Raw genomic sequence first — 15,544 nt, forward strand, 5'->3', positions numbered from 1 at the left:
GTGATTAAGAGTGAATGTGTGCAGATTAAAAAAAAAAAATTATTTCAAATAGTTCAAAGCATTACAATAAATTCTAGTTTTTTTTTACTATATACAGAACCCATTTAACTTCTGTACATATTTATTTCCTTTAAACACCCAGTCTGTCTTGCACACTCCCCTTAAAACTGCTCACGGGTGCTCCTGGAAATCTTTTCAGATCCTGTGTTCCAGTGTCTTAAAGCTTTAAAAGTGCTTTCCCTTTAAAAATATGTCCAAGTGAGTTGCTGTGCATTTGTTCATTAAAGAGAGTCAAGGACATTTCTTGGAAAAAAGCACAACAGCCTTATTAAATGTACAGTGTATAACTCTCAGCTTTTTTCTCTAGATTTTCAAGGTCGTTCTAACCAGTATCCTACAGGTCCTTTCTACAGTAAATAAAATGTCTCTTAAAAATGAATTCACTATTTAATGAAACTATATTCATTTATTCATTCCAAATGCATTGTAGCCATGGGTATATGGTTTGAGAACCAGGCGAAGAATCAGATACTGGGATAATTCAGACAATTCCTCTACATTTCTCTCCTGTCTCTCAGACTATGAATCAGCTGTCTCATTCGGCCCCTGTCGTTTTCATTTTCTAGACGCTGAAATCTATTTGCATGCTAAAAAGCTCGGGAACACCATTCCCCTCCCCCTGTCCACACTTCTATCTCCACTCCGTCCCTTTTCATCAGATGGCCTTGTACTTCCACATATAGTTTATGAAATAAAGGAAATAGCTGCAGAGTACACAAACTCACGTTTCCCCCACAATTCTTTTCATTGGTAGCATGTGCACACATGTGCGCGAGAGACAGACACAAGATCCTCAAAAGACAGATAGTGAGAGATATGAGAGAGGGAGAGGTCTGAATGTATCTATGTATGGAGGAGTGTGAAAAAAGAGGGGGAGGTGGAGAGGAGGACGACAGACACAGAGGAAGAGAGAGAGTATGTGAGTGAACAGTAGCCACGGAGAGGACAGCGCGCGTCACTCAGAGAGAGACAGACAGACAGGGTGGAGGTCTGGGGTTCAGAGGGGTCCAGCATTTGCAAATACACAATCCAGTAACAAAGTAAGCTGACTATTAACCTTATCAGGCTCTATATCTTCAAGTGGAAGGATGGCATTCAAAAATCTACTTAAAAAAGAATGGGTTTTTTTGAAAGTCTGTTGTTATAATCTGCATTGTCACATCCATTTATACTGTCATACAGGGCTAGGTATTGTTAAAAAAAAATTAAATATTGATATCGATACCTTGACTTCAAAACTGGTTTCTGAACAATGCTTTATTCTATACCAATTGTACGAAATCTATTTTCAGATTACACCACACATTACCTCAAAAACTAAAAAAAAAAAGTAATAATAATATAATAAATATATTATAAACAGCGATTACCGGGTTCAAACGCTTTAAGGCTTTTGAGCACATATGAAATTGAACATTATGTAGCAAGGCTTTTTTTGCAAATACAGGTAATTTACCATTGAAATATTATGTTTTGTAATGTTTATGACTGTTGTAGTGCTAGCTGTGGTAAAATCTCCTTAATACTTTGTATGCTTGTTTAGAATCACCTGTCGCATCTGCTCTGCCGGGTTTTGTGAAGTTTTGAGCTTTCCTTTAGGTTTTATAGGATTTTGAGTAAATCTGGACAGGTCCCTTTTCTAGACGACCCCGTTATAGCTTCCCAAAGGGTAAATTTCTAAATTTTTTGATAATTATTGACCTAGAGAGCCAAGAGAATTGTACTACAGTGGGTTTTTTTCTAGATCGAGCGAAAACCCTAGGATTAGTTCGCAAAAGTAGTTTTTTTACATCTTCTCAATCATTTAACAAACGATTTGATTGACAGCAGAGAGGCAAAGTATTAGCAGAATAGGTTTTGTCATATAATACAAATATCATAATATGTGCGGAAAACCGTGCAATGCACAATCGTTTACACCCTTGAAAAACGTGATATTGCCCCCCAGTGGCTGATTTCTTTCAAATTGTGGGTCAAACAAGCCCACTGAGTTTCATTCCAACCAGCCTCTGTTAACAATGTCTAATAGATGCTCAAACTTCATCGGCTAATGGCAGTCTTTTTTTCTTTTTTTTTTTTAAATACGCGAATTTCCTTATAGACTTGTGGAGCTTTGGTCCAAGTCTGTGCACAGCGATTTCCGTGTAGATAGGACAGACGGTTGCATTTAGCACCACCAAGTGGCTAAACTCCACGATCTCTCCTGCGACCTCAGATTGAGCTCTTACATAAGTGGTCTGAGTTTGGTGGAGATAAAATAAATAAATAAATAAATGAAGCACATATAAGACAAACCATAAATAAATAAATAAATAAAATATTTTATTTATTATATTTATTTTATTCAAGGTATTTGTATTTATTTTTCTTTTTTTCTTAAGTTAATTATTGCTTGTTTTATTTGCATTTGTTTTTTTTATTCTTTTTGCTTATTTATGTTTTTATATGCATTGTTTTATGTATGCATTTATTTGATTTAATATAATAGTTTGTTTTGGCATTTGTTTATTTTTTTATTTATTTTGTATACAATTTTGTATAATTGTTATTTATTTATTGTTTTGATTTATTTATTTGTTTTTACAATGTATATTATTTTTAGTTATTTATTTATTTAATTATAGGCTATTACAATGCAGATCATAACAAACTTTCAAAATAACATCCTTGTCTTAAGTAAATTTATAAATGTCTTCCTTCCACTTGAAGATATAGAGCCTGATGCGTAAACTAAGGGTAATAGTCAGCTTAGTTCAGCTTAGTTAATTAAATTAATTAATTCAAAGAAGATAGATAGACAGATAGATAGAAGAAAACTATGATGCGCTCAAATAAGATGTTTTAAAACACAATCCTGTGCCTCTTCAATGTCTCTAATTTGCATGACATGTTTCACTGGCCAGCAAATACAATTAACGGTAGGTTTTTTAATGATCTTAAGAGCTTAAAGAACTGAGATCTGCTGAATTTTATCATAAGACCAGAGGTACAAACTCTTCCAGAGTGATCTTTAGTGCTTATATGACAATGAATAAGACAAACCACCTAGTTAAAAAATGGTAAAACACAACATAAGAGGATCATAAAACATTTACACCTTCAAATTTAACACTGGTACTCTTATGTACATCAGCAGCTATGTACTAACTACAATGCTAAAATTAACTGAACATGTGCTGAACGTTCACTCTGTCCTCACAGTCTCTGGCAGCCAGTGCTTAGTCATAATCGTTATTTGTCAAAAATAAATGTTTATACGCCACGCAAATTTAAGATCCTTTCAGATCAGTTTAGACAAAGAGTAGCCTTTTTATCTCCGGCGATAGCACTTATTAATAAAACTGTCATCAAACTTTGATTACGGGGTTTTCAAAGCAATCCCACACATGGGTAATAACAGGCTATATCTTGTTGCTCTAACTTTGATGTTATCCCAGTGCCACCATTGAAAAGTTCAAATTAAACATTTTCCTACAAAAACTGACAGCAACTGCACCCACGAATCCTTACAACAAGGTTTTGTTGTAATTGTAAATTTGTTACGTTGACAGAATGCGTGATGTCCTGAGATGAAGTAGCTAAAACAAGTGATTCATTCAATAAATCATCGGTGACATTAATCTTATTTGTTAGTTTTATTTATATACAGCATGCACGCCTCCATGCTAGCAATTGTTTGAGCCAATGCACACTTGTCATTAAAAGAAGGGCCCATTAAAGTTTATTACATTCGCTTTATCCAAGCATCTATTTCAGACAACCATAGCAACTGGCATGAGTCAAACTGGCCGAGCCCGGCGATTTTTTTTCGGTCAAACGAGTTAAAGTTTTTCCTGCAAAATGACATCTAAATTACAGCCCTGTCGATCCAAGGTTTATTTTTGCAGCTAATGGCTGAAACACATGTAACAGGGGAGAAAGCACGGATCGGGAAGGCAACGAGCAGCGGTATGGCGCAAACGGCGGGATGCGGTGCGGTATTATCGGCCGGTGATGAGAGATCTGTGCTGGGTAAATCATTAGTGCTCATTAGAATTTAATCATGGAAATTATGCTCTGAAGAGATCAGTGGAAAACGCTGGTCATGGCTCGAAGAGAACAGACACAATGTTGCCATAGAGATTTGTCAGCTCAATCAAAACCAAAGGCTGCTACTCTAATATTCGAGAGCACAGCTTTAGTCCACACTATGGGTCTAAGACCAAGGCAAATTTGAGTATTGCTTGGTTTCTTGTTCAAAATGTGGATGCTGACTGTACTGTAACTACTATATTACAACAGACTGTACATGGCATTGCACTTTTCACTTGTCTCTGCCTGTCTACCTTGTAGCTGTGCTACCTTTTGTTCTTTTAAAACTGCAATTTCCTAGGCAACTAGGAATAGGAAACTATAAGCTAAGTTCTATCATGACAACTCTCTGAAGATTTTAGCATGGTAATGGATAAGACAATGTTATTGTATTTGGCTGTTGGTTATTGCTGTTACTGCTGCAAAGCAAGTACAGGAACTTGCTACTGCCAATACATATGCTGATACGGTGCTGTGAGTATTTAAGACATACTACTGCTGCACAAGCAGCATATAATAACCTATAGCAGATTTATACAGGTGGAGCTGGGGATGTGGAGGGTTTCAGAGGAACTCTAAAAGCATGCTGTGAAATGCTCTAGTAAATGTGAACCAGCCATTTAAATGTAAAGCAGCAAGCTCATTGGCTGTGTATGCAACGTGAACCAATCAGCTTGTGCCAAGTAGTTTAATGCTGGGAATATCATCAGTTTGCGTTAACGACCCATCAGCCTGCACCATCTAGAGTTTACTGACAGAATTTTGTAAATATTCCTATATAAGGTTTACACCAGCTGAATAAAATTTCTATCAAATTTGACCAGTTTATTTTAACTGACTTGGACTATATGTCCAAATTAAAACTGTTATTAGGGGTAATTATTAGGGTTATTGATGTACCAATACAATTCTGACCATTTGCCAATAAGTATTTTCTAGGGCTGCCCCCTAATAGTCGACTAACCATTAGTCGACGAGAAAAGGATGGTCGACCAAAATGTTATTAGTCGCAAAAAAAAAAAAAAATAAAAATAAAATATTACACAGGAAGTGAAGTGTGGCAATACAGTACATTGGGCAGGACATCCAAACGCTCATTCATTGACCTCAAATATGGCTTTTCATCTGAAAGATGCATGTAGTAGCAACTTTACATGGCATCCTTATCTAATGTTAACCTAGAAAAATGTATGCTATTTAAGTGTCTGTGTGTAGTGTGGAAGCTGAATAGTAGCAGGGTTACTGCATGACAGATGGAGGCATCGGTGCGGTCACTTGCTTTTAAAATACTAAATTTTTGGTAATGCAAATAAAAGTAATACATCCTTCGAATCTGTAAAGACTCTACGTTTATTTGGGTGCACTTACAATAATAACGAAACATTGCGCTTTTGTAAAATAATGAAAGCAAACATGATGCGTTTTCTAAGCGCCAAACTTTAAAACTCTGTGTATACTTGCCATACAGACATGAAAAATATATCTCTAGAGAGTGAAATGTCTACTTTCAAATGAACTAATTCAAATAGAAAACAAATATCCTCAGATTAAGTAATCAGTATGAAACATGCATACAGGCGCATTACTACTGCAGGGATGACAGGTCAGTGTCGCCGACTTCATCTCTTTAACTGAAAACAAAGAAAGCACTAGTTTATCAATAAATTATTAAAACATTAATGCAGTCTCCTTGCTGTTTTTCCCTGACACATTCATAATTATTACACCTTGTGCTGTGGCAAGCTTTTTTTGTGTTCGCTTGAGTGCTTATAATGCTATGTAGACAATTAAAAGCTCATTATGATTTATTTGGTTTATTACTAAACATGTGACTAATTGTTGACTGTCAGCTGCGTCACGTGGCTACGCTGTTTTCGTTCGACTCAAACTGTGTTTTTTGTTTTTCAGATTTTGTTAATTTAGATTTATGTTTTCTTTGCGTACAAATGTATTCTCGTAGCTTTGTAAAATTATGGTTGAACCACTGATGGCAGATGGACTATTTTGACAATGTCTTTTCCTACTTTTGTGGGCCTTGACAGTGTTATTTACTTGGCTGTCAACGAGACAGCCACAAAGCTTCCGCTTTTCATCCAAAATATCTTAAATTGTGTTCCGAAGACGAACAAAGCTTTTATGAGTTTGGAACAACATGGGGGTAAGTGATTAATGACAATTTTCATTTTGGGGTGGAGCAACCCTTTAAAATGAACGACTACTAGTTGATCAAAACTAAACTAGAATTGTTGTAAATGTTACAAGTACATTTAGGCATCATGACAAAATTCACAGCATGAAAAAGTTTTATTTGCCATACATTACATTTATCAGTGTCATTACATTATTTATGTTTTTAAAGGTTTAAATGTAAAGACTTAAATACCCAATGTTGGCTAATATGAAAATGATACTTAAACAATAATCTAACATATATGTTATATAAGTTAATACTAGTGGTGGGCCGTTATCGGCGTTAACGTGCTGCGTTAACGTGAGACTCTTATCGGGCGATAAAAAAAATATCGGCGTTAATCTATTCTCAAATTTGGGTTGGGAGCTGGGTCTAAACTACGCAAGATATGATGACTTTCACCTTGATAGTTTAACGCGGATGTATACCAAAGACTATAGAATATGGTCGCGCGTTTACGTCTCCTCCGCCAAAACACAGACGGGATTGCGTCGTCCTCCATTCATAAAAACCGAATCTACTATAGCGCGAAATGCCACATAAATTCGTCGTTTTTTGGATTCATAAATCAAATGTTGGTCTGTCACTTAATTCAAATCGCGATATGGACTAGTGTCTGTGAAAACTGAAATGCAACAAGACCGTTATATGAATCCGGTATGTTCCGTTTGCCTAGCTGTATGTAGGAATGGTGGAGACGCGCTTTTAGTACACGCATACTGAAACACACGTGAAGCTCCCGGTAATTTTTGGCATTTGCATCTCACATGAACAGATAAACTCAATCTCCAAAACTGCTGTGAGTGTCACTTTTACCGTTTCATTTGAGAAAACTCGCATCAAATCATACTGTGTACACAGAAACCAAAATTTGGGTAGCACACATATTCTGAATGCCTTCAGCAGAATTCAAATTAGCCATTTTAATCTAGATTAAACACATATAGAGTGATGCAGGGGTGATGTATTTTTGTAGGCCACAACTGCCAGCTTGCGTTACTGCCACAGTGATGCAAGAATGCACGTTAAAGGGATCGTTCACCCCAAAATTAAATTTGGTCATTAATTACTCACCCTCACATCATTCCAAACCAATAAGACCTTCGTTCATCTTCAGAACACAAATTAAAATATTTTTGATGAAATCCAAGAGCTTTCTGACCCTGCATAGACAGCAATGCAACTGAACATTTCCTGGTCCAGAGAGACAGTAAGGACATTGTTAAAATAGTCCATCCACTGCCATTCACAAGAGTGTTGTGGTACTCTTGTGAACGGCAGTGGACCGTGGTATGAAACAATTGTTGAATAAAGTCTTTATTTTTGTTTCCTTTGTGCACAAATTACGGTAAACCACTGATGTCACATGGACTAATTTAACAATGTCCTTACTATGTTTCTGGGCCTAGGAACGTTTCAGTTGCGTTGCTGTCTATATCGGTTTAGAATGCTCTCGTTTTTCATCAAAAATATCTTAAATTGTGCTCCTAAGATGAATGTTAGGGGTTTGGAACAACATTAGAGCGAGTAATTAATGACAGAATTGTCATTTTTGGGTGAACTATGCTACACTTGGAATTGATTTACAGCATTTACGTCGGCATACTTGCATAGAGCATGTTTCTGGCCTAAGACTTCACAAAGAAAGTTGACTAATACCAGCAACCCAGCTGATTTCAAATCTACCCAAGTCACCGTACACTCACCCTCTATTTATAGAAAACAGAGATCAAGAGAAAAAAACGCCCAGCATTTGTGTGAAACACTCCAATCCACCAGAGGTAATTACATCACAGGATGAAATCATTAAATCTACACAGCACTTTGCCCAATCACAGGTGGATGTGCTGGCAGCTGTAATGACATCACAAAGGATTTTTTCCGCCCTTTCAGGAAACAGTAAGTGAGCACACAGAGATGATAATTGCCTTTTACACAGGAAGAGTCAGACTCTAATGCACTTCATAGTCATCTGCTTTGGAGGCAAGCAGTGGGTGTGTGGCATGTATTTCTAAAGTCTGCTTTACTCAGCCTCCCATGATTCTAGGTTCTTTGATCTGCAAAGAAAATCAGTGTGACCCCGAGTCCATTTTGAGCTCAGTCTGTAGTCCACACAGGTATGGAGGGAGAGGAGGAAAGCATTTATAGAACAGCTGTGAGGACAATGAACCTCAAGCTGAAAGTCAAAGTCATCTAGGCTGACATTGACATGAAGATCATTTATTTGCATCTACATCAGGTTTATCTGGAGTGGGCCACCGCATCTGGTGCAGTCTCATGATCTACACTGGAGATCATCAAACGGTGGAGGTGTGACTGCTTCATAATTAATATTTTGTAGATGCATCAATATTCTAGATGTAGAAAATTAGTAAAAAGCCAAAGCAACCATAATGACTGACTGAAAAAGAGCAGAGGTGTCTAGGGAGAGGGTCCAAAAATAACAAATGACTTTTAATTAGGGGACATTTGTGAATGTGTCATATGTGTAATCCTGCATGTGTCCATAAATGTGAAAACAACTGCTGTCTAGATGGCAATATTTGTATGAGTGTTTGCGTTTACAGTGGGGAGCAAATATTTAAGACTACACAGAATCTAGGATTTTTTTTTTGGGGGGGGGGGGGGGGTTGTAAAAGTTATGCAGTTATGCAATTCAAATGAATACTTTTACTCTGAAAGCAGTCATTAAATTTATCAAAAGTGAGTAAAAAGTTAAAGGAGTAGTTCACTTTCAGAACAAAAAATTACAGATAATGTATTTAGCCCCTTGTCATCCAAGATGTTCATGTCTTTCTTTCTTCAGTCATAAGGAAATTATGTTTTTTAAGGAAAACATTTCAGGATTTCTCTCCATATAATGGACTTCTATGATGCCCCCGAGTTTGAACTTCCAAAATGCAGCTTCAAAGGGCTCTAAATGATCCCAGCCGAGGAAAGAAGGGTCTTATCTAGCAAAACAATCGGTTATTTTCTAAAAAAAAAAAAAATTACAATTTATATTATATACTTTTTAATTGCATTTTGGAAGTTCAAATTCGGGGGCACCATAGAAGTCCATTATATGGAGAGAAATCCTGAAATGTTTACCCCAAAAAACATAATTTCTTTATGACTGAAGAAAGAAAGACATGAACATCTTGGATGACAAGGGGGCGAGTACATTATCTGTATATTTTTGTTCTGAAAGTGAACTACTCTTTTAAGTCTATTTCAAATTCTTCTGAAGTGCTATTAATCAAATAATCCTCAGGAAAGCAGCACAACGGTTTTCAAATTTTTTAACAATAAAAATGTTTTGTTGAGCACCAAATCAGGATATTAGAATGATTTCTGAAGTATCAAGTGGCACAAATGATGCTGAAAATTCAGCTTTGCCACCACAGGAATAAAATATAAATTTTCAATTGTAAAATATAATAACTAGTATTCGGCAACGATTAATTGCGATTAATCGCATTCAAAATAAAAGTTTTTGTGTCATAATATGTGTGTGTGCGCTGTGTATATTTATTATGTATATATAAAATACACTTATGCATGTATATACGGGTATTTAAGAAAAATGTGTATATATTTAATATATTTATTATAAATTATGTTCATATAAATATAAATATGTACATGTAAATAATTTTCTATATATACTGTATGTTTGTGTCTTTATAATATATATACATACACACATAATAAATATACACAGTAATATACACATATATTATAAACAAAAACTTTTATTTCTTACTTTTATGCAAATCTCAGTCAAAGACTGTGGGGACTTTCCATTGACTTCTATAGTTTTTATATTGAGGTAATGATATTTTATATCCCCTTAACTTAACCTTCACACAAACATTTCATTAAGAAAGCATTTCATATTTCATGTAGGTTAGGTCTCGTTATTGCTTTACAATCCTTGTGGGACCATCAAGTATGAAAACCTGACCCACACACAAAAATCAATGAAACCATAAATGCAAACATTCGTATAAAAGAATACATTTCTTAACGGACCTACTGGTACTTTTCTTTCGGATGTGATTAATCGTGATTAATCGTTACCCAGCACTGATTTAAACATAAAACAGTTATTTTAAAATGTAATGTATTAGCGTTTTTGCATTTTTGATAAAATAAATGAAAAACGAAAAAAAAAATACAAAATGTATAAAAACATGTTCACTAGTGGTATAAATATTTAAACTTCAATTTTATGTGTGAAAACATCTAACGCAACCATTCTGTGACCTTTCTTTACGTGCCCACCTGTAACTCTCCAAATTCCATGCACATTCCAATTAGCTTTTACAACGCAGAGCTGAAATCTGCTGAAAAACTGGCTTTTACAGCATCACTGTCAAAAATGACAGACTGAGTCATTCACTAAGCACACCAACACATACAAGCACAGGTCAGCATTCTACAGAGAAAAAGAACTGCAAACAGGAGAAAAGATTGGCGCTAGAAGACACAAGTATACCAAGTAAGAGGGAGGGAAGAATGCGGTTTAATGGACTGCTGGATTTACTGAACTCTCAGCTGTAAATTCATGTAACTCCCCACATCTTAAAAACACCATCCCTCAGCTTACGACAAGGGCAAATCTCAGTCAAAGACTGTGGGGACTTTCCGTTGACTTCTATGGCTTTTATATTGAGGTAATGACATTTTATATCAACTTAACTTAACCCTCACACAAGCATTTTCATTAAGAAAGCATTTCATATTTATTTATTCAGAAAATCTAGGTTAGGTCCGATTATTGCTTTACTATCCTTGAGGGGACATCTGGTCCCCACAATGTAACAAAACCTGACCCACACACAAAAATCAATATAACTACAAATGCAAACATTCGTACTAATGTGCATAAATTTCTTAACAAACCCACTTATACACACACACAGAAAGAAGTACTCACCAGTATTGTTCTTCTTCCTGTTCTTCAGAGCACAGGTGACAGGATCTCCAGAAACACGAGGATTCTCCACATATTTGGGTGTCCTGATTGAACCTGCAGACAGAACAAAAATGAGAGAAAGACCGGAGCAGAGAGAGAGGGAGAGAAAGAGAGAGAGAGAGAGAGGGAGGAGAAAGAGAGTGAGAGACACACACATACACACACAGAGACAGTTAAGTCTTTCCAGATGGGATTTTGAAACTGGCGATCTGAATCTCTGGGCAGAGCTGCGTGTGGATCTGCTTGTGTGTGTGAGAGTGTGTGACATTGTGATCGGCTGTCCTGTACTCTCAGACAGATTCCAGTATAAATGAGTCGTCTGTAATGATTTTAATCTCCCTCAGCAGTTCCTCCTGTATCAGCTGAGTCAGAGTCAAACTGTATTGGCATGATTTGACATATACAATTTTTCCAAAGCATAAAACACTTAGAGTAGAGAAATAGACAATAAATAACAAAATTTTTAAGGTTGGTAAGATTTTTTTTTTTTGAAAAGACATTTTTGAAATAAGTCTCTTATGCTCACCAAGTCTGCATTTATTTGATCAAAAATTCAGTAAAACTTGTAATATTGTAAATTAATATTGCAATTTGTTTTATATTTTAAGGGGAGACACTGCAGGCAAAACACAGTTTTTTCATGCACCTGTCAAGTTTGAGATTTTAGGCTTTTTGGTGTTTTATAAAGTGTTTTTTCAGACTAGTGGAAAGAAAACACCCAAATAACACTTAAGTGTTTCTTTTATAGCATTTTTTCTATTTGTGTCAATAATTTCAATTACAATACAAATTTTTAAAGGCTGTTTTCTTAAAATGATTTTTTTCTCCTAGACTGAACCATAAATATACACTTCAGTAGCACTTACACACACCAAACTTTACATTTTTATTGCTGTCTATATTCTGAAGGTTTTTACAGAGGGATTTGTTCATATATAATTTGCTCGATTTTACACAACATTTTATTTCCCCCAAAATGGTCAGTTTTTTTTCTGAATTATGGCGTGACAAAATGAGATACCCAAAATCCCCTCTGTAAAAACATTTGATCTAATATGTCAAAACAATTAAAAAAGAATTTTGAAACTGACTTTATCTAATATTTAGATTTTTGTTCTAGAAATGTATGCAAATTAGCGCATATTTCATTAAATAATGCCTCATTTGCATATGTAGACCTAACATTTTAGAAAACTTGTAATACAAAAAATGTTTGCAATTATCTATGTAATCAAATGGGTAAGTAATGTCAAAACTTTTTTTAACACTATTCACCTGCAGTGTCTCACCTTAAAGTGTTATTATTACTGTGATGAAAATTTTCAGCAGTAATTACTCCAGTTTCACATGATGCTTCAAAAATCAGTCTAATATGCTGATTTGGTGTTTAAGAAACATTTTTTACTCTGTGTTAAAAAAAACTTCATTAATTTTTGTGGAAACTTTGATGTACCTTATACAAGATTCTTACTATGTATATAAAATTTTAAACAACAGCATTTATTTAAAATTGTACTTTTGATCAATTTAATGCATCCATACTGAAAAAAGTATTAGTTTCTTTCAAAAGCCCAATCTATAATAGTTTATTATTTGGTCTATAATACTAGACCAAATAACACATAAAATATAATAAAACTGAAAACATGGTCTCTGGGTTACTTCAGCACACAAACCACTAGCTGAATCAGCTCATTCTCAGCCCTGAATTGTCTGCAAGAACATTTGTTCCATTTAACTTCACAGCGGTTCCTCATACAAAGCCTCAAACATCAGAGAGAAGCCTGAAATGAGAATAAAGGCAGACATCTCCACTGGCACACAGATTTGAAAGTAATATTCAAGGGCTGTGGCAACTTTCCCACTTTCAGAAATTAGAACCTTTTTTGTTTAAATGGTTCCATAAAGAACCTTTAACACCTAAAGAACCTTTCTGTTTCACAAAAGGGTTCGTTGTGGTGAAAAAAAGGTTCTTCAGATTATAAAAAGTTAAGAAAGAGATTGTTCTTAAAGAACCTTTGACTGAATGGTTCTCTGTGGAACTAAAATGGGTCTTCTATGGCATTGCTGTGAAGTACCTTTTAAAGCAACTTTATTTTTAAGAGTGCAGGCAGCCATTGTGAAATAAAGTAGATGCACCTCTGAAAAATAGTTTGGAGTTTGTTTGGTCAATGTCACATCGACTTTGCAGACTCTTCTTGCACCTCTGGTAATATTACATTACACAGTTAATGATTGTTTGAAGGGAAACAATAGAGAAGGGCTGTAGGATTAAACCAGTGTAGGTTTGACTCAGGAACTGAACTATTAGCGCCATCACAACTCTATCACTACCACATCCTGAAGTCAGGCAGTTAACAACAGGTTTCCTGATGGGGACTGTCATGTAATTATATGCAGCCTCAACACAACCCTTTGGATGAAAAGTGTTTGCTACAAGGCAAGTTACTAAAAGGTTTGGTCTATAAAAGGCCTTTTCAGTTTTAAAATCAACCTAAAACAGCATTTGAATAGTAGTTTCTGACTTAAATCTGACTGACATAACTGAAAACTATTCATTATTTTTTCCCTTTGGAATAATGCGAATGAATTGTGTAGAGCAAAACCAGGATCACGTGATAGGAAAGCAAACGTTGACGATGAAAAATGGTGTATATTGCCACCTGCAGGAACAGATATAGCATTGCAGGCGCAGGAATGCTTTCTTTAGCATTTTTTAATATAGGAAAAGCTTACAGCAGGAGAGAAATGGACACTTTTAGGAAAACTAATTATTTATTATGAAACAAGAATGTGAGTGCTGTTGTGAATGTGAATTGCTACTTTAATGTTATAATAATCTAAACACTTAGTAACAAATCAAGCAGATTATTTGTAATGTGTTACATTTCCCTTTTTTTAAACACAAAATTTGTTCTGAAAAGCATTCTAATTAAGAGCGGTATTATTTCAGCAGCACATAGGGCTGACGTGGGTATGAACACACAACCTGAGGTGCAAGACTGTGGGAAGAACAATCGCCAAACGTTGCCAGAATACTGAGCGAGTTCCTGCCAAGTGTTTCTCTTGCCATGTGATTGGCAGCTCTCAGCTCAGTGTGAATCAGCACAGAGCTACCAATACCACAACGATAACGTAATGCATGTAACACAGTATATATGATACTGCTTCATTCATCAGTTCTCAAGTAATCTATAGCAACGAGCTAAATGTGTACAATTTATCCAATCACACATTTGGGAAAGACTGAATTTTAAAAGATCCATTATAAGAAACCACTCAAGTTCACCCTGATCTACACTGACTCCAAAGTCTGACAATCAAAAAAAAAACTACACTTTGAGCCTTGACTTTTGACCTCACAACAGTCCTGGGTCTTTTAATAAAGGGATTCCTTCGTATGGGCCAGTTTCCAATCTGTTGCCAAATAGAGTTACCAGTGATCAGCTCTAAAGAAAAAATTTGATGACTTACTATTTAAATTAAAATTAGAAGACTATTCTAAGCAGTTTATACAAAGCAGGTAAATGACACCATGACTGTCCCAAATGTTGCCCTCAGCCCTTGCTGTCCTTGAGTACAAACATTAGTGATGCTGGTGGTTGCACAGGCCAGTGGTTTTCAAATGGTAGCTGCAGGACTCCCATTTGATACTGAGCATCACAGAGATACCAAAATGTGCACAGATATACCAAATGTGCCCTTAAATCAAACATAAAATCTATTAATATTCATGTGTAAATAAAAAAAAGAATCTGGGCAGCCAATAATTCACTGCACAATACATTTAAATTGACTAATTTGCTCTAAAATAATGTAGACTGATTACACATCCTTTAATTTTTTCTTGTCTTTCAAAAGTTAAAAAAAGAACAGGCCTGCAAGCTATCAGTTGAGAATTACTGGCATAGACTGTGAGGTAGTCTGTTTAAGTTGCTCTTAATAGACTTAATGGGCAAGTGGGCCACAGGATAACTTTTGTGTTTAATCTTAATACTAGGGCTGTGCAATATATCGTAATTATCGAAATATTGCAAATGTACATAACGCAATATGCATATCACTGCAGCTTGCAATATTCAGAGCCATGAACAAAAAGACAATAAAGAAAACCACTAACTGCTCCTGCATAAATAACTTTTGTAGATTAAATAAGAATGAGTTCATATTAAATCCATAGAATGAAGACTAAGCAGTGTTTTATGTTTATGTTGTATTATTCAGTTCCTAAACGGATGTTAAAATGATTACACTAATGTTAA

At 35.4% G+C, this 15,544-nt stretch overlaps 1 protein-coding gene across 2 annotated transcripts in view; it reads right to left on the bottom strand.

Moving 5' to 3' along the window:
* tanc1a (tetratricopeptide repeat, ankyrin repeat and coiled-coil containing 1a) overlaps positions 1-15,544 on the bottom strand; it is a 91,754-nt gene that overhangs the window by 60,734 nt on the left and 15,476 nt on the right. For both annotated transcript variants that reach the window (XM_073851816.1, XM_073851815.1), the window contains exon 3: positions 11,244-11,336. In XM_073851816.1, coding sequence (XP_073707917.1) covers positions 11,244-11,336 — 93 coding nt within the window. The remainder of the gene's footprint in view (positions 1-11,243; positions 11,337-15,544) is intronic.

Source organism: Garra rufa, chromosome 12, assembly GCF_049309525.1.
Source record: "Garra rufa chromosome 12, GarRuf1.0, whole genome shotgun sequence".
Taxonomy (NCBI): domain Eukaryota; kingdom Metazoa; phylum Chordata; class Actinopteri; order Cypriniformes; family Cyprinidae; genus Garra; species Garra rufa.